This window comes from Cygnus atratus, chromosome 5, assembly GCF_013377495.2.
Source record: "Cygnus atratus isolate AKBS03 ecotype Queensland, Australia chromosome 5, CAtr_DNAZoo_HiC_assembly, whole genome shotgun sequence".
In the NCBI taxonomy this organism is placed as follows: domain Eukaryota; kingdom Metazoa; phylum Chordata; class Aves; order Anseriformes; family Anatidae; genus Cygnus; species Cygnus atratus.
This window is the reverse complement of record NC_066366.1, coordinates 39,631,208-39,654,539: the sequence shown is the minus strand read 5'-3', so window position 1 is coordinate 39,654,539 and position 23,332 is coordinate 39,631,208. Positions and strand designations below refer to the sequence as shown.

The window sequence follows — 23,332 nt, the reverse complement described above, 5'->3', positions numbered from 1 at the left end:
TGGTTTGCATAAGAATAGAACAATTATAAGTCATACTATAAAGAACAAAAACAATTATAAAAACCCTTCTCGTTCCTTTCCTATCACATGCACAGAAGTGACCACATGTAAGAAGGAAAGCCATAGCTCAGTTGCTTGGAATTATAGTAATGGAATAGCGAGATTCCAGCTGTTTGATCACTAAGACATACTGCTATGCTTATTACCTGCCATGCTAATACAAATAACGTTTATTCTAAATAAAGAAACCACACTCACCATGTGTCAATCCAAGCTGCAAAGTCTGTACAAAGCAAAGCTCTGCACCGCAAGAGATCAGATTAGAAACAGCTTTAGAAATAATCGATTGCAACTAGTGTGGTGCATAATACAGGGGAGAAAAGAGGAAAGAGGTGAACCACAGCCCCAGTACACCCTAAATGCAAGTGGATTTAAGCTCTTTGGGAACCAAAACATTTTTAACAGTGTTTAAATTTGATTTCATAAGCAGTGCAGATTATTGCTTGCATAAAATATTACAGAAAAAAGTAAAACAAAAGATACACATCTATATATACTCTCAAATTTTGAGAGAAAACGCAAGTCAAAGGTCTTTAAAAAAGATTTACACTTTCTGAAAACAACTTTTGATTTAGGATTTGTTACATGAGCAACTCCAACAAGACTAGAAAACCAAAAAGCAAAACACAATACAAGATATTCACTACCACCAATGATTTATTTATATACTAAGTTAAAAAATACGAATATTTTATTACAAAAAGATTATCAAACAACTGTATACATACAGTTCATATTGTTAAAAGCCAACGTCAATTGATACTTTATATACATTTGATTATTAATGTCATACACTTGTAGAAAAGCATCACTCAGCAGAAACCGATTTGGCATTTGGAAAGTAGTTACTACCCTGCACTAAAAGAGACAACTAATATAGGAATAAACCATTTTTATGTTACAATAAAAATACTTATTTGCTGTGATCCTTTAAACCAAACAGATGCTTTCTTTCTCCAAGAAGAGTCATCATAAGTGGAGATTAAAGTGCATATAACCAACATATTAAAAATTCTTCAACGATCCCATCTAACATTCTAGATGTTCCAAGCACATCACAGTAACATTAAGGATTTAGGACCTTTCTCCATGGCTTAAACAATAAGATTCAAGGGAAATTCAGCTTTTAAAACTGCATTAAATAATTCTGGTGTACAATAAGACAAAATAGGTTACAGAAATTTGGAAAACTGTGTTTGATGAAAAAGTCAGTGTAAATTTGCCCACTTAAATGATTTCTGGGGAGATGTTTTCCTTTTGAAAAAAAAAAGAATTCATAGTATTCCATACAACATGGACCAAATAAGCAGAGCATGCAATAATATTTACATAATTGTCACAGCAGCCATCCTTTGTAGGCTGCATGTAACAGGTTGGAGCAACACTGTCTACTTTATGCATAAATTTTGCTGGTAATCTGGGGGAGAAGAAAAAAATCACCAATAATTTGTTTACTATAGACTAGGGTCCTAAGCCAGAAAAATGCTCCTGAAAAATTGTAACTCAAAATATTGGCTTTGTCTCATTATAAGCAAGATAGTAAACCTTACAAAATATAACGCAGTTACAACTAGCAGAGCTGTTGAGGGCAGATTTTAATAAATCGATCCACTTTGGATAAAAGAATGCTTATGCATGTTACAATCTATTCAAAAGCAACAGCTGAACAGGCTAAATTTACATCCACAAGAGAAGCATGACGATGTTCACTGAAAACAAAGTGAGTTGCTGGTAACTGTGGTTATCATTTTTATCACACGAACTGGTCAACAATGGATTTATTTATTTTTAAATTTCATTTTACAAATATGACTATTAATGAGAAGTTCTGAGCCATTACATTTGAAGAGCGAACTTCATACCTTAGGCACTGGACCCAGTTTAGAGGTAAAACTGTCAACATGATTTAACGTCCTCAGGTTTCTGAAGGCCATCCATATGAAGTTTACATACAGCACTACAAATACACATCAGATACTGCTGTAAATTTATAAGGAATACAAAACACTATTAAATACAACTTTCATCCCATGGCACATCAAGCATGGCAATACCACTTGTTTCATTTCTGGTTAGCAATAGTCAGTTGTGGTTATGCTTTATTGAATATTTTCCTTTCTGTAGCTGAGAAATATATAGCTTGGACTTGCTTCCATCCGGTCTTTTGAACCAAACTTCATCATGGTTAATTGTTGTAATTATGGCACTACAGAAAACGAGGGAAGAAGGGTCAGGGAGAGAAAAACAGGAAAAATTTAGACATCTTAGAAGTAATTAAATAACCTCAAAACTGCAGCTGTATTTCTGTACTGTAAATGAAAGTACGCAGTAGGTGTAAACGCAAGCAGAATTCTTTAGTAACCGCACGTCTTCAATAAAGGTAGTTGATTTTCCAGCCACTTGTTTTCTTCTCCTGCTATAAGAAAACCCTCACAGTATCTACAAATATTTTAACTGTTTAAATGAATAGTCACCTATAGTAAACAATAGACTACCCATAGTAAAAAACAGATCTGCTGGAAAACATATCCAGAAAAAGGTTAAACAGTCTGAAACTCAAGACAGACAGGAGGAAAAGAAAAAAAAAGGCCAATTTATTGAATTTAACTGAATCATTCTGACATGAACTTTGCTTTTATGCTTTTTGTGGTAAACCTTAATACAAATACTTAAAAAAAACAATATTTTTTTCCAAATAGAATTGATGACAAAAATGGCTCAAAAACAGAGAGCAAAACAGTTAGTGGAAGAAAGATCCATCACATACTGAGTGTAACAAAACTCCCTGTGGGAAACTCTTCAGCATTAACAGTTGCTGAAATCTTGAAAGGCTGGGGAAATTCCACTGTATGCTAACATCAGCTTTTGGCCACTGTCAGACACAGGGCACTAGGAAGATTTTTTTGACCTAGTACAACTGTTATGCTGTGCAGAACAACTTCAGAATTCTTTAAATTTCAGAAATAACATATGATTTACTAAAACACCTTTGTTTCAGCTCTGGAAAAAAAAAAAAAAAAAATCTGCTCTCCCTCACCAGGGAATGAAAGAAACAGACAGTTTTACAGTAAACTACTGCTATATAAAGTCTACGCATGAATTGGGAAACTTTTTTTCCTTAAGGAACAATATCTGTCTTACCTGGGTAACAATACTTATTTAATCAACACTCTGCTCTTAGACTGATTTATCCCATTCAGTAGAATTTAACATATATTTTTAACTATTTTTTAAAAATATACTTACACTACAGAATTGACAAATACGACCCATATAGGAAAAAATACATTTAGATATCTTTAACAGTCAACCAAATTTGCACTGTTATATTTAGACCAGGGAGAAACTTAATTATGAGAAGGAACACTGTTTAAAAAAAAGTTCTATTTGGTTTATTTCTGAGCAATCAATCAAACAACAGAAAAACAAAGCTTATCTTTAATAGTAGAAAATATTTTTCCATAATTAAGTATTTTTCAGCTGGCCAACAGACCAAATCCTCAAAGGAACAAAATCCCTGCTAAAAAAAAAAAAAAAAAAGCACCGCACACCGCAATCCCAGGGTATTCAGAAATGAGCAAGAGCTGAAATGCTCTAGTGAGATACCACCCTGACAAAACATCACATTACCTTCAGTGAAATTCAACCTTTACTCCTCTCTCAGAAGCCAAGGGCTCAAACTTCTTGATAATGCCTGCCTTCCAATGTGAACTAATAAATGTTAGTAAGCTGGCACTACCTGCAAACAAGCCTTATTCTTCAATGCCATCATGTTATCTTTTGCTTTAACAGGACTGTACAGAGCTGTATAAAATTAATAGTCTTTACCTTGTAGGACATTCATCTTTCTTATCAATGCATATCGTCTGTCCACGTCCATACCACTCTCCATCGTAATAGAGCCTTCCTTCTTCAGATCTAGCACTATGTAGATGTTTCTCTAATTTGACAGGTGCTGAAATGACCAATAAAAAGGGATTTAATATCAACTGGCAGAAGTCAGCAAAATTTATAAACACACTTTCAGTAAGTTATTTACATACAACACACAGTTTTTCCGTTGTCAAAAGTAGCCATTTTCTAAATAATTAACTCCAAATGGATGAAAATTAGAAGATAACTTTTTATTTCCAGTCAGATAAAAGTTACATTTCCATTTTCAGATAGAAGTTTTCTTCTCTCAGTGTATGAATTTTCACAAATGGAGTAATGCAATGTAGGCAAGATTGCAAATGGAAGACTCTGAAACCTCTTCATCAATGCATTATCACAAAATGCATGTAAGTAATGCATCACTGAAGACATATACCACCTGCTTGTTTTCTCTCCCTTTTCCTCATTACTAACCACCTCCATGTACTTGATTTTACCTAGCCTTAATGTGCTTCTCAGGCCAAATTATCGTTTACCACTCCTTTATCAGACCTCTATTTTTTCCAGAGTTGTAGCTTGCAGTGAACATGAGCTGCTTTTAGAAAGCTCCCCTAAGGTTTCTCAGTTTTCTGCTTCATGTTTTGTAAACATTGGCATAGCTTACCAATATTTATTGGTATAATCCACTTTTAGAAGTCTAAATTTTTTGGATAATTTTCTACAATTTACCATCAATAAAATCATTAATAGTCAAGCTACAATTATCAGCACCTGAGAGCAGAGAAAGGCAAAAAGCCACATCCACCAGTTACCTCACCCCATCCTCCACCAGTATACCATGGCTAAGATAAACATGACCTGCCTAGATGCAGTTTGCATCACTGCACACAGCAAGTTCTGTCTTGTGAAACCAGACAATGTTTACTTACGTTCCGGCTTTACTCTGTGTGGCCCCAGTGTAGCCATTGCCTTGAAACACACACACAAAAAAAGTTCATCAGCAAACAGTCTTTTTTCTTAGCTGTCAGCTTTAATTGTGTTGTGCAGTGTAGCTCAAGATGCTTGCTTTTGCATGCAAAAACACAATCAGAACAAATCTGAAAAGTGTGTTGAACAGTGACCCAGTAACTGAAACAGGATTTGGGACGGAGGGGAGAACCACTTTTTTAATTAATTTTGATTTTATATAACTCAAATTTTCTAAATTAAATCCTCAAAACTGCTGTTATGTAATTCTATCAAAAATGCAAAATTACATTAATTCTGATTCTGAAAAAGAAAGTGCCATCTGAAGCAGTTACTCTTCAGATTCATAAGCTATACTCACAAGCTCACACAGTAGCAAAATAGGTTTAAAAAACATAAAACTAAGTTGTTTTTTTTTAAATGATTTCAATAAAAGACAAAATCCCCATCAGATTCTAGCTTTAAATCATGTTACACTACAACAAAGAATCTGAGGGAAAGCTATTTTGTGTCTATGCCTCTGATGTGATAGGTAGAGAAAACACTCAGACAGGCTTTCACATAGGAACCACATTTTACTTCTTGTTTAGGAAATATTTACAAGTATAAAGCCGTATGGAAATAGACTCAATGCCGTCTCCCAACAAGCTTTTGAATTCTCATAAAGTAGTTTCCTACTCCATAAGCTAGGAAGCACTGATTTTTGCTAGCTTACTGTGGGATATTTTCCAACTGCAGATGCAAGGCAAAGATAGCATTTGGTTACAGCAAGTTGTATTAACAATATGGTAAAGATCCTATATGACACTCTGTACCCAAAAGTTGGATTTATTTTCTTCCAAATATATTAACTGGTCAAATAAATTTATCTTCCTGTAAACCCTGATCCTCTTATAATCCGGGAAAAAAAAATAGTTATACTTTATACCAAAAAAGTGTGGAAATGAAAAGCTGAAGAAGTCTTCATAAAATAAACAATTTACTATCAGAAAACATACTATATGACATATATTCAAATTTTGTTATTTAAAAGAAAATCCTACCAAACTATCCTATCATAGTCTGACATAGTTGGGTAGAAATTCTGAGAAATCTCATCTCTATCACAGAAATTGTGGTCTACACATTTTAGAGTTAAGCTCTTCCACTCCCTGATCAGATTCCTCTGCATGATTTGGGTAGAGTCAGAGAAAGTAGCAATAACATAGCTTGAACAGAAGCATTAGCTGACCAATGAAGAAATGAAAATCTGCTTTAAGTCTTGATTGTATTCAAAACACATTCACATATTTTTAAGAGGCAAAAGGAACAGTCAAGAACCCACACAAAACCCAAAGGAAGCTACTGACATTCAACTTTTCATCTTACCTTCCTTATTGTCGTCCAGTCTTCAAGAATATCAAGGTCTTGTAACATATAAACTATATAAGGGCGTGGAAAAGTTAAGGAATACTCTTTTAAACAGTGATAATAAAAACACCTGAAAGATTGTAGAAAGATATTAACACCTGTTCTGACAAGCTCTCACATAAAAAATACCTACGTGAAGTGAAAGCTCAGTAATAATAAATTCATCTTTGAATTGTGCAACCCAGAATCATAGAATAGCTTGAGTTGTAGGGGACCCTAAAAACCATGACTGAAATTGCTGGGCTTTTAGGTCTAAAACTATGTTAATGTTTTCTGTTTGGAATGTATCTTAAAATGGCAAGGTATTTCATAATCCACAGAATCAGATGCTGTTTATCTTGACCTCCTAAAGAGGATGACTGAGAACTAAAGGAATGCACCTTCACAACCTGACACTGAAATTTCCAAAAGCAGTTAAAACTAAACAAGGCATTTGTAATCTGTGTTGATTAACAGCACTCAGCTTTTAAGCACTAGTTAAAAAACATCTCCACTAAATTGCATGTATGACACATTCTAATGTCAGTTGTTATTAGTACATGTCACTCATCTGGGATGTGTTCTGATAAATCAACCATCCTGATGCAGGGCATCTCAATTAGGACAGGTACAGAAAAAGAAAAGAGATAATACAAATAATATAAATACAGAAACAAAATTTAAAAACATTTAAAAATAGAAAGTGACCATTCTGTCAAAGCCTTATTTCTTCATATATTATCCTCCCAGTTAGTCAGAAAACCATGTGAAAGTAACAGGATTCTTTTGCAGCACCTTAGCAATAAAAATTGCATTTATGCCACATAATGTCAGTATTTAATAGAAATTTCTTTTACAGGCAGTCTCCATGATTCAGGCATCTTCTAAGCCATTACATCTCTATCCTGTAATGTGGGGTAGGGCCAGAAGGGAGATAGAACACTCGGTTTGCAAACACAATTCCTTCTTTCTCTTAAGAAAGATGATACTGTCTCCTAGGTCTTATACCCTAAGAAGTTTCAGCTGCACTGTATGCTCATCTATAGCTAAAAAGAAGTCATCAACACAAAATACTTAAATACTACACTCACTTGAATCCCAAACACGCAAAAAACTTTAAAAGTTAAAAATTCCAAGAACTGAGACAGTTAATCAAAGAAGGTTCTAAAGTCTATAGAATTGTTAAGGAGTAATAAATTGAGGTAGATATATCCCAGTATGACAAGCAAAGCTATAAATCAGAAGTTACACCAGTCAAGTTATACCCTGTAAACATAACACCTAACTGTTTCTTCTTTCATTTTGTAGCTAGCTGATCATCAGGCTGAATCCCCACTGCACTGAAGGTCAGCACTTTACCTCAATTTTCTTTTCACCAAATTAATCCTTTTAGTAAAATCAGAAGGTGGCTCCAGTTACAAGAAGTTATTACTTATTCATTCATGCCCAGAAGAGCTTTTAATCTCAGGGTAACCACCTTTCTATGTCTCCGCACAAGAAAAAAAGTCTCTTCCTACTTGTAATAACTATCTACGCCTTTCTGCTCTAAGCCTCTTCTCCCAAGTTCCTTGTTTTTCAGAAGAGCAGCTGGACTGAGCACGCTTCAAGATACGTTCTTCATTATGTACAGGATATTCCTTAATATACAAGGTGCCTAATTCAGACCTCTGAAGTCCTTCCTTTCTAACCAACCATATTGAAAAAATGATGGCAAATACTCACCAAATACCTGAAACATGAGACAAATTACTTCTATTTTCTGAAGTTAGAAAAGTCAAATATGAAACTAGTAGTTAGAGATTCTTAATTTCAATTTCAACTATGTTTCTCTAATCTGAATTAGAATAATATCTGCCATTCCAAAATCAATTTTGAGAATGCATTCTCTCTTCAACTTCTTATCAATGACATATGTAGTAAAAGTCCCTATGTGAAAGCTACTAGGAAGAACAGCAATCAGTAAAAGGATATCTGATACAACAACAGGTTTCTTTTTATCTGGACTAAATGGATCCTTTCTTTTCTTCCGGGACTGTAGCTCATCATTCCATAATTCTGAAAAGACATAATAAGAATATGTTATGAATCAGAAACGTGCACATCTAGCTTTTCTTACAATAAAAAAACACTGTCCAGAAATGAGAAATACGAAATTTTCTGGTGAGATGCAGTTTCTGAACAGAATGAAGATGTTGCATGATTACGCAGTCATAGATTAATATTCTCAAAACACACAAAAGATGCTGACAATTACTGGACTAAAGTTTGATTAAACCTTAAATTTAAGTTTAAACCCACCTCCCAAAGCCTACACTGTAGTTCTGAACAGCATTCTACTGGATAACCTGAAACTCACCAGAAATATTATGAGTACTGTCAACCAACTAATCAGTAGCTACAACATTAAAACAAACCAAACACTTTTAATTTCCATTCACCTGAGGTAATATCAATGCTATGCCTGTCTTCTTCAAGTCTTCTAATCTTCTCTTCTAATTCACTTTGTACAGTATCATACAACAGAAGCTTTTCACTCTAAAATAAAAAGAAATTAGGCATTTATACATGACTAAGTTCTATCACCTAAACACACATAAGAACTATTTAAAGGCTCAGTGGAAGGAAAGAACTGATTTGAGATAAAAAAAAATTCAGAAGCAGTACAGCATACAACATATCCCCATATCCATTTCCTTAGCACACGATCCTGGTTTCTCAGAGACAGCACATTCATTGGCATAAGCATAAATACAGTTATCAAATATCAGAACCAAGAATAACTAAGTATATAAAGCACACAGCTAGATCTCCAGAATAGCTACTTGTATTTTGACACAAATTCAGTATTTTCCTTTTGGGTAGCAAAAATTTATTCACGATGAGTAACTAAAGTCTTAAGCTCTTCTCCAACTTTCTTTAAAGATCAAAAAAGCTAATGTTTTCATGGAAAGTCCTTTATTAACCCACCTCCAATATTAACAAGACTGTAGTCAATAGATAGATAGAGATGTATCATCCACCACTATAGTATTTATAATTGCCTATTTTCAGAGAACTGAAAAATACCTACTCACAACAAAAATAATTTATTATGCACACAAACTAATGGTCTAGAAAGTTGTGAAAGCAAAACTGTGTACCTTAAAGCTAAGAGAAACACTTTAAAACTGCTTTAGAAAAGTATGCTAGTTCATTCTTTCAAAATATAATTTCTGATCCAAATAGATTAACACAAACCTTTAACCTTTGTATATAAGAAGTGCTAAAAACACACCTAAGATAAATGGAAACACTTTGGTGTGAACTTTCTACAGAATTTTGTAGTCTACCCTCTCTTCCATCTCTAAGCCTTTGACAATGAGAAAATCAACTTTGTAGTACAACTGCTCTCAATTATAATTCACCATATAGGACTGATGCCAAAGTTACACAGTACCTATATAGATGAGTTACCCTTTTAAAGGCAGCTTCTGAACACACTAAGCACACTAAAACAGTAACTTCAATTTAAGGCAAGTTCCAAGCTTCAAGACAATAAATTTACTGCATAAATTTGCACACTTCCTGAAACACAAGTAGAAAATGCAGCCAACTATTACATTTTAAAGTTCATTTTTGCTGAGCAGCATCTCTAACAACTCTGGAAAACAGAGACTTGGACTTACAGGAAAAAAAAAAAAAAAGGCAGCTTAAGCAGCACAAGTATCTAGCTATTCGGTACCACATTGCAACCAGAAGTTGCAGTCCCTAGAGCCACGTCAGTAAATGTCTGCACCTCATCTGCTCCTGCCCACAGTACAGCATACCAACAGAAACTTACCTTAACCAGTGTTCAAGCTAGTATGCAGGCGTGAAGCAAAAGAGTTATAAAGAAAACAAGGACTCCTATTGCAATAGATGGTTGTCATGCTTAACATTCCCTTCAAGTCACAAAGTACTTACACTCCAGAGACCTCCTTTCATATATTTTTCAACCCCTTGTTACTAAAAATAAAAATATTCCCCACTGGAATTGAGAAGACAAAACTTTCTTATATATACCTGAAAGGTCAGATGAGCGTTATTTGTTCTGAGACCGTTTTAAAATTAAATTGTGTTTGTGTTTAGACACCTGTTTTGCTGCAAGCACTTGGTGACAAATAAGGTGTGAAAAGCCGTTACAGGCAACAGAAGCTGAATGGCTGTGCTCTAGTGTAACAGTGATTTTACAAGCAGTTCTACTGACTTTGAAGAGCTTTCCCCCTGAGAGACCCTTATTGGATGGTGCATGTTTGAATTCTGAAGGTTTCACAGGAGAAGCATAGCAGCAAAACAAGCAAGAAGAACCACCTGAAAGAGGAATAATATATAGCCAAAGCAAATCATTCATTTGTGGATGGAAAACCCTGCCAGTCTTACAGCATTCTGTCCAGCCTCAGGAGAATTCACAGGAATGAAGAAAGTCAGTAATGAGTAGTCCTACATTATACCTTGAAGTAAACGAGAAAACAAGCAAAGAAGAAAACACTGTAATGGGGGGCTGAGGAGGACTATGATGCAAACCTCAGGATCTAAGCAGCTAGGCTAGAGGATCAGACATGCATGTACTTGAGTATTTGTACAACAGTATGCAGTATTTAGATACTTAAATACAAGTGTTTATGCTCAAGGAGAGAAACGTATTTTTCCCGTAATTGCTTTTGAAATGACAACTCTTTCCACCAGCAGACCAAGATACTTTAAAAAGACTTAAGACTATTATTATTACAAAAGTGTAGTGTACCTTTTCTTAAAATTATGGTAGATAATTTAGCTACTGTTCTTAGTAATCATTTCATAAAAAAGGCTAAAAAATCTAATAAGAACTTGCTAATGAAAAATAAGAGAACTTAATTTATATTCAAATCTAACCTAATATAAAGACAATTTTAATATGCTTTGAACAAACTTTAACGTGGGCTTAAATATCACAAAACAAATGTATTAAAATAACTGCAATAATAAAAGTATGCACTGAACATGACACAGTAAAGACAAATGAAATTAGCTAGCAATATAGAATAGCTAGCACAACCTCACAGTGCTGTCGAGAGGCTTGAATTTCACATTCATATTTGTTCTTCACAGATTCCAGACAAAGCTCTCTATAGATACCTGTAATCAAACAAATTACAACAATATTAATTTCTTTAGGTGACATCTGATTTCAAAGTTCTCTTTTAGGACTTCCTGCACATCCCAAAATAGGTACAAAAGGGAAAATATAGATATATTACTTTAGGCAATTACAGTGGCTAGCTCCTTTACAAAGTAAAAATAAGTACAAGTAATCTCTTAAATCTAAAGATCTGATGAAAAATAAATGCTATTTTCACTTTTTCCCCTATCAGTCAACAGATCATGCTAACCTTACAAAACAGGTCTATTTCATATTTCTGATCAAATTATCCTGGATATCCTTACTTTTCAAATACGGGAAGTACTTGATGGCCTCTTCTATCCTGTAATTAGTATTTTAAATAACAAGGGGAGGGGTGTTAAACAGCTAGAAAACAGATTTTACAAATTAATATTTGGAATGAGGCTTGCTTTGCACAGCACAACACTAATAAATCACATCAATTAACAAGACTGTTCCATTCTTAGAACCAGCCTTCTTGCAATACAAGGAGCACTGCTTCTGAGTATTAGGACTATTTCTTACACCTACCAATTTATCATCATTGTTTATCTGCCTGAAATCAGCAGTGTGGGTATAAATGTTTCTAGAAGAAACAGAGATGTTTTATTGACTTGCTGAAATAGTCAAGACTCATGTTTTGTGTGAAGTGCTCACTGCCTTAGAGAGCAGAGGAAAACAAGTTTCTTTTCTATTACATCCGTAGTTTTTGTTTTTTTTTTCCCCTTCCTCCCCTCTTTAAGGAAGAAGTGGGTCCTTTGGACCTGCTGGAGCTCAAGTCCTGCTACTACCCACTTCTGTCAAGGCTGTGAAACAGCAAGGACAAATAGACCCGTTCTGCAGTTTCCAGTGTCCTATGGAACAACTCTGTGAATCTCATTAAGTTGAGGACAAAAGGAAAAAAAAAAAAATCTGATTTCTAGTCTCAACTTCAAGGAAACGTGTAGTCTTCTCCCTGGGCTCTTTTTACATTGCAACATGCATCTTCAGTGCTGCTGAAGACTCAAATCAGGAAAATCTTTAATATTCTCCCTATCCACACCCTCCTACATGAAAGCACTGACAGAAAGTCACATTTAAAACTGAAAACCAACAGCTTGGGTTAAGGTTGTTTTCATGTCAAACTTTCAGGGAAGTTCATCTGGGAATCTACCATTAAACACAAGAGGGCTGCTTAGGATTAGTCAAGTAAAGTTGTGGTGAAGATCTTAAAACCCAGAAATTCCAGGTCACCATCTGAGGGAAAGCATTACGGAGATGACCAGGCGGTAGAGAAATGCAATAGACCAAAAGATTCCAATTTCATTTCACAGTCTGCAGTCAAAAGTACCAATGAAAACATACTGTGTACTACTAGTATTATAAAAAACATAAGCAGGCTTGTCATTTTCCAGTTGGCTGACGTACTGCTTCTGCTGAATTTTTTAGAAAAGACATTGGCATAACTTCTCACAGCTGTCTGCCTTTTGTCTCTGAGTGCCTGTTTCAGGTAACCCCTGGACAGCTGAATTACTCTTTTAGGAAGCTACAGAATGAAAAGACTTTACCATAAGGAAGACAAAGTTGTATATGTCCCTTAATAGCACTATTCCATGTGACTATACGGTTGTATCCTAGAAGAAGATAAGACTTCTTGCCTGCTTCTTCTATGAGCATAAAAGCCCACCTAAACATTCACTAAAATGCAGTTTACATAAAAGCTGTTAAGGACAAGGATTTTCTTCCTTCCCCAGACTGGAACAAGAGGAGGGGAGCAAAGGACTGAAGAGACATAGACTAGAGGAGCAGAAAAAACATGATGTTCTAAGATGACAAGAATGAACTGCATGGCATCTACATAGTTCTTCATTTCAACAATGACCCACGTGAGCAGATTTGATCCCAAATCTTCTGACTAATAAAAATGATTACTGTTTCTAATTCAATAATTTTATGCTCACTACACAAAGACAGCCAGACATTAAATGAAACCTAAACGAGCCATATTTTTAATGTAATGTTATCAGGCAATTTGTGGAAAGAAGTAAGCAACCTATTCATTTTGACTTGAAAATTACTTTAAGTTTAAAACCATGCCATGGTGTTTCTAGCTTTAAAACACACTGCTTTAACAATTCTAAAGTTAAAAAAAAAAAAAAAAAGATTTCCCTTAAAATTCATAGCAACATTATACTGTTGAAGTGGAAATATTTACTTTTTATGCCTACCTGCCACCTTGGTTCGGATTTGCATATTTTCTTGCAATGCTGCCAATGGTTCTAAATATTCAGGTGCTTTTCCAGCTATGACCTCTTGTAGTTTTGCATCCACTTGACTTAATCTCTCTTTGTAAAGTCTTAAAAAAAAAAAAGAACATTAAAAAATTAAAGCAAACAAATTAGAAGAAATATTTTTAAAAGACCTAATCTGCCTCTCTTTGTTAACATTATGGCACAGCCACTGAAGCAAATTTAAGATTTGTTACCATTTGAGTTTTCCAAGCTTGTGTCATGGAAGGGAGGGAAGGAGAGACATTTTGTGGACAGAAAATCCCATCCACTTTGTTGTTCACACATCTGGTCTCATCCTACCACAAACCAAGGCAAAAGATAGGTAGGCTCTTATTGAAGCAACCCTCATTCCATCCCCTGTGAAAATCCACATATCAAATACCATCAAAACGTCATGGGATAGTGTGTAACTGCCATCTTCCATTCCCACCAAAAGGAAATATTACGATATTTTTATTTTACCTGATGTAGTATCAATTACAAGCCTTTCAATCACAATAAAACTCCACTCTTCATAGCTAGTTAATTAAATATAATGTTAAAAGATAAAATCATCAACATAAACAGCTCATCCTGTTCTCATGTTTTTACTTTGCACTCCACAATCAAAAGTGTTAACACTGAGGCAAGCATATACAAACTTCCACGTATGTGCTGAGAACACATCAAACATTACCTTTTCACGCAGTCTCCTCTTCAGGACAGCAATGCTACCTTTTTACTTGTTTAGAGTATATTGCTTAAGTAATGAATTAAACAGAAGAAAGTTCACACATACCAAAAAATCAAGACCTGCTTGAGAACTACTGCCTGTTCACTTGAAGCAACACCAGCCTGATTTTCATTTTACCTTGATCACAACTCAAATAGTTCAAGCATATGTACCTAACACAGCTATAGTTAAATAGTGATCACTCCCACTTATCTGCAAACTGATAATAGACTCAATCTGACCTGCAGCCAAATGACATAGCCTGCAGCTGATTAAAGACCAATTTGGTGTTCTCAGTCCTTGATGAGCATGCTATGCACGCAGTCATTAACATCTAGCTACATCAGAATAATCTAACAACAACATAAGCAGAGGTACATAGCGCACATGACTGGCTGCGTCACTAACATCACATTACACAGCACCAACTTCCAGCTAAATCAGGCCTGGGTACTGCAAGCACTTGGTATCACATAGCAGTTGATGAACTAAAACTGCTTACCCAGTAATTTCAAACAGTGATTTGCCTAAAATGGGTAACTGCTGTCAACAAGTGTAAACCCCACTTATAGGATCCAAATTTAGTTTCCCTATAAAACAATCACTTCTTCATCTCTGCTGCTGGCTGAGGAACACCCTGTTGTTCAAGCATCTTTTCCTTCTTTCCCCCTTTCTTTTTTATAAAGTTTGCTATTACGTATCTCAGATCTCCAGTAGAAAGAGCTATCACACAATATGAACACTCATCTGGAATGCAATGACAACTGATTCATTTTCAATTAGAATATGTATGCCCAAGAATAGACAAGGTTTCCTGAATATTTCTTTTGCAGGTACCTGGTTAAGTTAATTGCCGAATTCCCATCAATTTAAACTGGAACAGATACATCTAGCTTACCCGGGCACATCTGAAAATAAATTTTATATACATACAGAAGACTGGGTCTAACTCAAACGAGATTCTCTTCTGAATAACTGTGACTATTCAGTTCTTCTCTTCTGCTTACTAGGTCTTTACTCTGAGTGATGCAGATATTATGGCAAACTACTGACAAAGAGCTAACAAAGGTTTCATTTCCAGTATTGGTTTCTGGTTTGCAGTAACTACAGGAAATTTTCATTAGTACTGGCTATAAAAACTGCTATTATACCTTGCAAAAAAAAACTCATTTCTAGTGTAGCAAAGACAGTGCTTGGATCTGTTTATGCAAGTCACATATATATAAAAGGAGGACAAGGATCTTGATACATACCTCCAAAGATCACAATTCCTTGGTTTTGCTAAGCATCAATTCCTTGGTTTTGCTAAGCATCTAGATGCAATAGACCCATGTCAACCCTATGCAGCAACACTTCAGAATCATTCTTACAGCAAAGCGGAAATAAAATAAATATTTGTATACACACACACAGTAAATTCTCTCTCTCTCTCTCTCTCTCTCTCTCTCATATATATATATATATATATATATATAAAATATATGAAAATAAATATATTCTCTCATACAAGAGCCTGCAGAAAATAAAATAATTTGGAGCAACTGTCTGCAAATCATTTCAGAACTTCCAATCCTTATTCTTCTCCAAAAGTAGTATCTGCTTATTTGAAAAACAAGAAACACCAGCTGCACACAGTATTCTCATGGAACAAAACCTCAAACGAGGCACTTAAAATATTAAAATACTTACTGATCTTTGAGGTCTGTAAATTGCTTTTCAAGATTGGACATTTCATCTAAACACTCCATTCTTCTTCTTTCACAGTCCTCATCATCCATTTCTAAGAATAAGAAAAGGTAACATATTTTGAACAACATAAACAAATAAACTGGATTTTTTTTCTAGCAAATTTTCAACACGTGAATTTTAGCAAAAAAACAGATCAACCTCTCTTATCTTACAGCAGGTTATAAGAAATCATTTGTCACATGAACTGCGAGGTTAAGAAACTTAGGTCTAATTCTAGAAGAAACCCCATAAAGTGCAATTTTTCTTCCTCAAAGCAAGATTACATCATTGTAAGTCTTCAAGAGGTTAAATTTTGTAACTGATAATGCAAAGTACGCCTGAAGAAAGTAAGAAACAGAACTATTAAACATTTTATAGTACGTCAGATGAAAGGCAGCATTACCCATGAAGATTTATTTGCCATAACTGAAAATTCAAGTGCATCCTTGTGTTAGTATGAGCAAAAGCAATCCGCAGAAAGCAAACACAGTCCAAATGTTACATTTGTCATACATAATTCAAAGTTTAGTTTTAATAATATCAGTTAAAAAGAAATATGTAACACTTGGTTTTGAAAACAGCTTTCATCCTTTACAACTGGGACACTTGTTTGAGTCTCAGTTACTCATGTAGAAATATCTGCAGCTCATCATAAAGACCATTTAAAAATACTGTATTTGTAATGAAACAGGTCTTAACAGCAAAACCCGCAAAATCTAGAATTTTGAAGAAATTTGATTTCATATGCTTTTATGGAACAAGAGTTACTAACATTAAATTCTTTCCAGAGCTTCTGAAGTGCTTTGAAAAGTTGAACTGAAAGTTTTAGCTTAGTTTCCTTTTGTTGAAGAAAGCATTATCTACCTTCTTCCTTGCTTTTGTGATGAATTAAACAAACTAAAAGTTGGGAAGGCTTTCCTCAAAACAGCATTTCTTGCTTCATTTCCCTTCACACAGGATCTCACCCTCTGCTCTTTTAGATTTACCAAAGCACAACTCAAGAGGATAAAAGGTATGGTATCTCAAAAGATGTATGTAACAAGTAGTAAAGCACACAATGGAAAACTGCTGAATTTTAGTGACATGCAACCTTCTGCTGTACTTCAGCAAATATAAGGTAGAACAAGGCAAGTTCAAAACCCTATTTCTGTCAAAGAGACGCGTTTCCAAGGCATTAATGAAACTGGTGCTTCATTAATCACAGTTCTCCATAATAAAAAATTAAGTATCTAGGCTCAAAGCTACAAAATTCTTCACTCCTTCCTGCCCTTCCTCCACCAGCCCTGCCCATCTGAGCGTTTTAAAAAGAAGAGTGAAAAAAAGGCTCTGCTAAGCCACATTCAGAAGATAGAGATATGCTGAAGCAGCTTTACAGCAGCAGCATCTCAAGGAAATAGCTCCTGTACAAGTGACTGATGATGAACAATCACAGGAAGAATGGAGAGCCACGCCATCAGGAGCTGGGGCTGGACTGGTGCAAGCAGGCCACAGTGTGAGAGCTGTCCTGAGGGGGCCATGCCCAGCTGAGGAGTTAAGCAAACTCCCAGTTGCTGATGGAGAGGCAAAGCAGGATGCTCTGCATCCGTTCTTCTAGAACGCAAACAACTTCAAAAGCCTTTGCTTCTTCCTCACCCACATCTTTACAGCAGACACCTTCAATTGCTTTATGCTGTCTCCTACACCAGCTTTAAAAAAAAAAAAAGGCAGCGTTCCTCCTGATTGTTTTGCAAAAGAGCATGGCAAATTGCAAAGGTGATGGGATGAAAGGAGTACCTTCAGGCATGCACATCACCTCCCTGACTCAGAGGAGCCAGTAGCTCGGATCTTCCACTTAAACCTCTTGAAGTACGAAGTTAAGTCCACGTACCTTTATACTGGAACCATCACAAGCTTTTCAGACTGAACGCCACACTAGCCCTCTCTGCCTGGATATGAAAACCAACAGGCAATGGAGCAGTACATGAGTCCAAATCAAAGCCTTATTGCAGTTCTCACACTACAGTGAGTATGAGCAATGGAAGGCAGCCTTTACAAAGTTATAAAACATGGGATAGCCTGAAGAGAGAGAAAATCTGAAGTCAGAACTTCAAAAATTGCTTGGCATGTTGAGAAGGGTGTGAGAAGAGAATATGAGGCTGCTAAAAGACACTTTCATTTTAAAGTATCATTCTCATAAATAAGGCAGATCCCAAAACTCAGAATAAGATCGAAAGTCAGATTAAAGAACAAAGTTTTAGTCAGCTGTCCAATGCAACACTTGAGCCAAAATTGACTGAGCAACTTTCATCTTGGCCAGATTTAAGGAATGTGCCAGTCACATAACTTGACGGTTTGTCTGAAGCATTTGTGTGCTATAAAAATAAATTTCCATTAAAAATTGAAGGAACCTCCCCATGAATCCAAGCAGGAACAAGCCCTGGGATCCAGATGGCTTTCCTACTTGTTTCTCAAGCTCACATACACGTTTCAGACATTTCCAGGTATGGTTTTGTTTCTAAGTGTGTTTTGTAAATAATTCGTTCAGAAGTTTTCCTTAAATTAACATGGATTTCATTGCTCGTGCACGCTTAAGGACTGCAAATAAAAAAATAATATTAGAACTGTGGCCCTTTCTGAGGATCAATGCAGATTGAAAGCGACTGCATCTTACATTTTTACCTTCTGCTGCAAGAACACAAGCATGCATTGGGATGTGACGGCACAGCTGATACTCCTGTAGATGCTGAAATAAAACACAGCTCTCTCCAGTCTCCCCTCAGCTAGGTCCACGCTCAAAGATGTTTGACTTCCTGCCTAGAAGACTATTCTACCTATAATACTGAATGGCAACTGACACGCTAAGTCACTCTTCTGCTGTTTCACCTTTATTCTGCCAATTAACCTTTTTCAGATTTTCAGAGTCTTGAAATACCTTCAATTTCCCAATTATGGAACTTCTTCCCCACAGCATTAAACGACGTACAGATCAGGAAATATTTAGTATTAAAAAAGTAATTTTTGAGATTAAACCTCATGGCTTTTCTGTTGAAAATTTGTATTGCTAGAGACAGAATCCTTCTCATTTTATATTAAAATACTTGCTAACAGGCCAAAACTGTCTCAACACTTCAGATTTCCCATAAAGTTCTGTATTGCAGAAAGCATTTGGGGCATTTTTAACACCACTGAAATCGCAGTCATTTGTTTCCTACTGCATTTGAGTAGTCCAACTCCCTAACTAGCACAGCCCAGTTTTAAGACACAAAAAAAAGTACTTAAAATGTAACAGCACCTAAAATAGTCCTTTTTAATAAGCTATGGCCTATATAAAGTGCTCTACAAAAATGTTCAAATTCTCATCTGGGATGGCAAGCATAACTTGTGGCTTTTTTATTCATCCCTGATACGCTATTCTATACCCTGGTCAATAATTTAAAAAAACTAAGTATGTATCATCAAAAGAAAAAGGATAGAAACAGTGCCAGCTCTCAAGAGCATGTTATGCTGTTTCTAGCCACACCTTCTGTATTCTCAGTCAAATACTGGGGGGGGGCCGGGGGAGGGAAAAAACACCAAATGCAAGTAAAGCGTAGGACAAATTTAATGAAAAAAAATCTCTTCCTTCTAAATCTTTCTTTTTTCCCCTACTAATTTTAATTAAGACTTATTTCTTGCAGTACTAATCATCTTGTATCTGTAGAAGCAATATGATTCCATGGAGTACATTCATATTTGTCAAGACCCCAAGACGAGCATGCAATTTCCTGTAATCATCACTTTTTAAGTGCTCCCTTAAAAGCATTTCTCTGCGGAATGCTACAGAAATTATCTGGAGGGTTTCTGGTATTGTCGTAAAGAAACACTCCCACACTACATTCACTTAAAACATAGCTCCTCCTTCTTCCTCCCAATCCCAAAAGAAACCAAGACCAGGAAAAGAGGACAGAATTATTTGCCCTCGACAAAAATAAAATTAAATTAAACAAAAATAAAATAAAAATTAAAGAAATCGACCAAAGTGTCTTTGTGGACGTGTAAACACCAAAGTTTGGTTTTAAAGTGTCAGCTGGTTAAAACTTCATATAGGAGTACAAACAGGTTTTGAAAGAGAGCAAACTTTTTGGAGAGAGCAAAAAAAGTTAGTGGCTGGAACTAACAGAGCCATTTTTCCTTTCACCAGAGCCAGGGAGCTGGAGGAGAGATAGGTAAGTTTACATCTGTCATATCAAGCTCCTTTCTCACATAGAAAATGAGATTTGTTTTTTTTTGACATACTGATCGGCTAGAATAATAGATGAAGAAAAGGAACCCCCAGACAGCATCTTTTGTAATCTACATAAACTACATAATCTGTTGTAACACAAACTGGAAGACCCTAGACTTCCAGTGTGCTAACTAAGTAGGGGTAATTGTTGCAGTGCTGCTCCTGGACCTCAACAAAGACTCCTTCACAACCCTGTGTCTCACCCCCATAATGCCCAATAAACTTATGTATTCCTCCTCTACACTATTTTATGTTTTCCCCTGAAAGATTTAACAAACTTCATTCAGCTATGTTAGAACTTTTTTGAAAAATAGTCACGTTTAGGTGGGAATAGTCATGTCTGTGTATTTTCCAAAATACAGAATTCACTTTCTAGTCCATGTACAATAGCAATAATGAAAGAATTGAAACACACCTTCCTAAGTCGCATCTAAAAGGAGCAGAGCACGCTGCTGTGCAAACAGGGACAAACTAGACATGCTTTTCCAACTTAAAACTTGATTACCTCCAGCTGCTTGTCCTTGTATCTGCACTCAAGTTTGCCTTTCTTTGAGCATAATCACCAGCACATAGGGATGCTGCCCAGCTTAGTTTTCATCAAACCGACCCGTGACAATTCAAGTACATTTTTCTGGCCCTGTTTTTCAATTCAATCACTTAATGTGATTAAGGAAAGACCAATCAGTCTTCCTCAGCAGCAGATCTGTAGCTGGATCAATACACTCTCCACCCATAACTGGAGCCCAACTATTTATAAAAGTTGTGTGCACGTTCACGTGTCAGTACAGGAGAGCTTTGAAGTGAGTCCTATGACTGTGTGAGCTGACCACCCATGGGGTCAGTTTGCAGCCGTTTCAGAGAACACAAACCAAATTAGTTTTTTTATCAAGTTAAACCCAAAGCTTCATTCCAGGTTCTTGTCAAATGTACTCAAATGTCTACAGAGAACACAAGGGTTTGAAACAATGACTTGGTCTTCAAGCAGCTTCCAACCAAATGTGTTCAGTTGGGGATACATTATGTGAAACAAATCCCTAACTACTTTGGAGATGTATGGGCCTCAGTACCATCTACTCTGGACTACCTACCTCTATTCCTGCTTTGCCAATTCAGTTGTTAATGTAGGCACAAATAAAATCACTGTGTTTATGATCATTTTGCTGGCAGTGTAGTGGCAGCCAGCAGTTCTATCCAAGCAGGCAGCCATGGATCAGCAGGCTAGAGCTGTAAAATGGGGTTCAGGCAGTGATATTTGATATCTCAGAGGTACAGGGGAACAAGGGAGAAGGGAGGGGGAAAAAAAGACACGGGAAGCTTTATATAAACTCTGGGCAGATTACCTGGGCTTGGGGATTAGCCAAGGCCTCTACTGGGGGATCACCTCTGGTCCAGTGAGTATTAACTCAGATCAAGGGCATGACTGCTGTCTCCCAGCACAGCAGCCACACTTTCCCAGCACCAGCAGAGCCTTCGCTCTACTTCTGTGGAGCCAGTGTGGCCGACCCTGTCCCTACCGTGCCTCTGCGGCCTCCAGCAGCTCAGCAGTCTATGCACAGCCCAGACAGGAGCAAGTGCCACAGGTAAGCATGGCACAACCAGGGCAAGGCTTTCCCTGAAACGAAGGGAGCGTGAACATAAAGATATACCGGGACGTAACACCCAAGATCTTCTAACACCAAATAGGGATGAATTAGCCCGAGGATTAATAGTACACTGAGGGCTCCAACGCGCTCAGGTGGCTCAGTTACAGCAGCAGTGCCACTTCCCAGCTGCCTAACCTGCCCAGCTCACAGCACCCTACCCCTCACGGGCCAGTGCCTGGGAGCGGTGCCGGGGCAGCAGCACCCTCGGAAAGCCGCCAGGCTCCCGGTAGGTGGCAATTTCCCCCCGTGTGAGCCCCCAGGGGAGCCCCCAGGGGAGCACGGCGAGCCCCGCTGCTGCCCGGAGCCGGCCCCCCCTCGCCGGCCCGGGGCGGGGCGGAAAGGCCGCGGGGCGGGGTCCCGGCGGGGCGGGCACCGGCGGCGCTGTGGGGGCCGGGGGGAGGCGGGAGGCCGCTGCCCAGCCCCAGGGCGAGGGGCGCGGGGGGGGGGGGGGTGAGGCGGTGCCGGTACCTGAGCTGTCGCCCTCCTCGGACACGGAGGAGCTCTCGGTCTCCTCCTCCTCCGAGCTGCTCCCCTCGTTCTCCCCGTAGTCCACCTCCATCTCATCGTGGTTGTTCTCCTTCTTCTCCCGGGAGTGGACCGGCATCGCGCCGCCAACGCCGGGCCCCGGCCCCCGGCACGGCCCCTTCCCGCCGCCGCCGCCGCCGCCGGCCCCGCCCCGCCGCCGCAGCCTACCCCGCCCGGCGCCCGCCGCGCCCTCTCATTGGCTGAGCCCTGCCAGCGGCCGGGCCATCACGTTCGGTGAGCCCGCGCGCGGGGTGTGCTGGGAGTTGTGGTTCTCCCGGAGCGGCGCGGCGGGGGCGGGACTCCGGGACGGGGCCTCCGCGCCGCTGCCTCCCCTCCCGGCCCCTGCCCCGGGGCCGTTGCAGCCTCGTCACGGGGCGGGGCGGCGTTAGAGCCTCTCTGCTGGGTGTCAGAGATTCGCTGCTCGTTTACCCGCTGCCTTTAATAATGCTGTGCTGTCTGAGCTGCCCAGCCGACGAGGGAGCTGCTCAGCCTCACCTCACAGCACACGTCGGCAGCCCCAAATCCCTCGTGGGTCATAGCCCACAGGCAAGCGGGGGCGGTTTTGTTGTGGCCACGGGCAGGTGGCCCAGCTTAACTTTGTTACGGGTCTGGTTATTTAAAATAAAAGGTGAGCAACAAGTGATGGTGTCCTCAGGTTCTCCTTGTTTAAAAGCAGCTTTTAGGAGCCCCAAATATGATCAAGTGCTGGTTCGTAAAGTTCAAAAACTTAAAGGATATTACCAAAGGGATTGTAAGCTGGTGTTC

General features: G+C 37.9%; 1 protein-coding gene across 1 annotated transcript; it reads right to left on the bottom strand.

Annotated features, from left to right (window-relative positions):
• Window positions 1-699: 699 nt before the first annotated feature.
• BRMS1L (BRMS1 like transcriptional repressor) lies at window positions 700-22,729 on the bottom strand. The gene is made up of 10 exons (XM_035539886.2): window positions 22,511-22,729; window positions 16,118-16,208; window positions 13,654-13,781; window positions 11,342-11,421; window positions 8,727-8,823; window positions 8,260-8,343; window positions 6,268-6,332; window positions 4,863-4,902; window positions 3,889-4,015; window positions 700-2,266 (listed from the first exon to the last, which is right to left on the bottom strand). The coding sequence occupies exons 1-10, from the start codon at window positions 22,644-22,646 to the stop codon at window positions 2,143-2,145; spliced, it is 972 nt and encodes a 323-aa protein (XP_035395779.1). The 5' UTR covers window positions 22,647-22,729; the 3' UTR covers window positions 700-2,142.
• Between the last annotated feature and the right edge of the window lie 603 nt (window positions 22,730-23,332).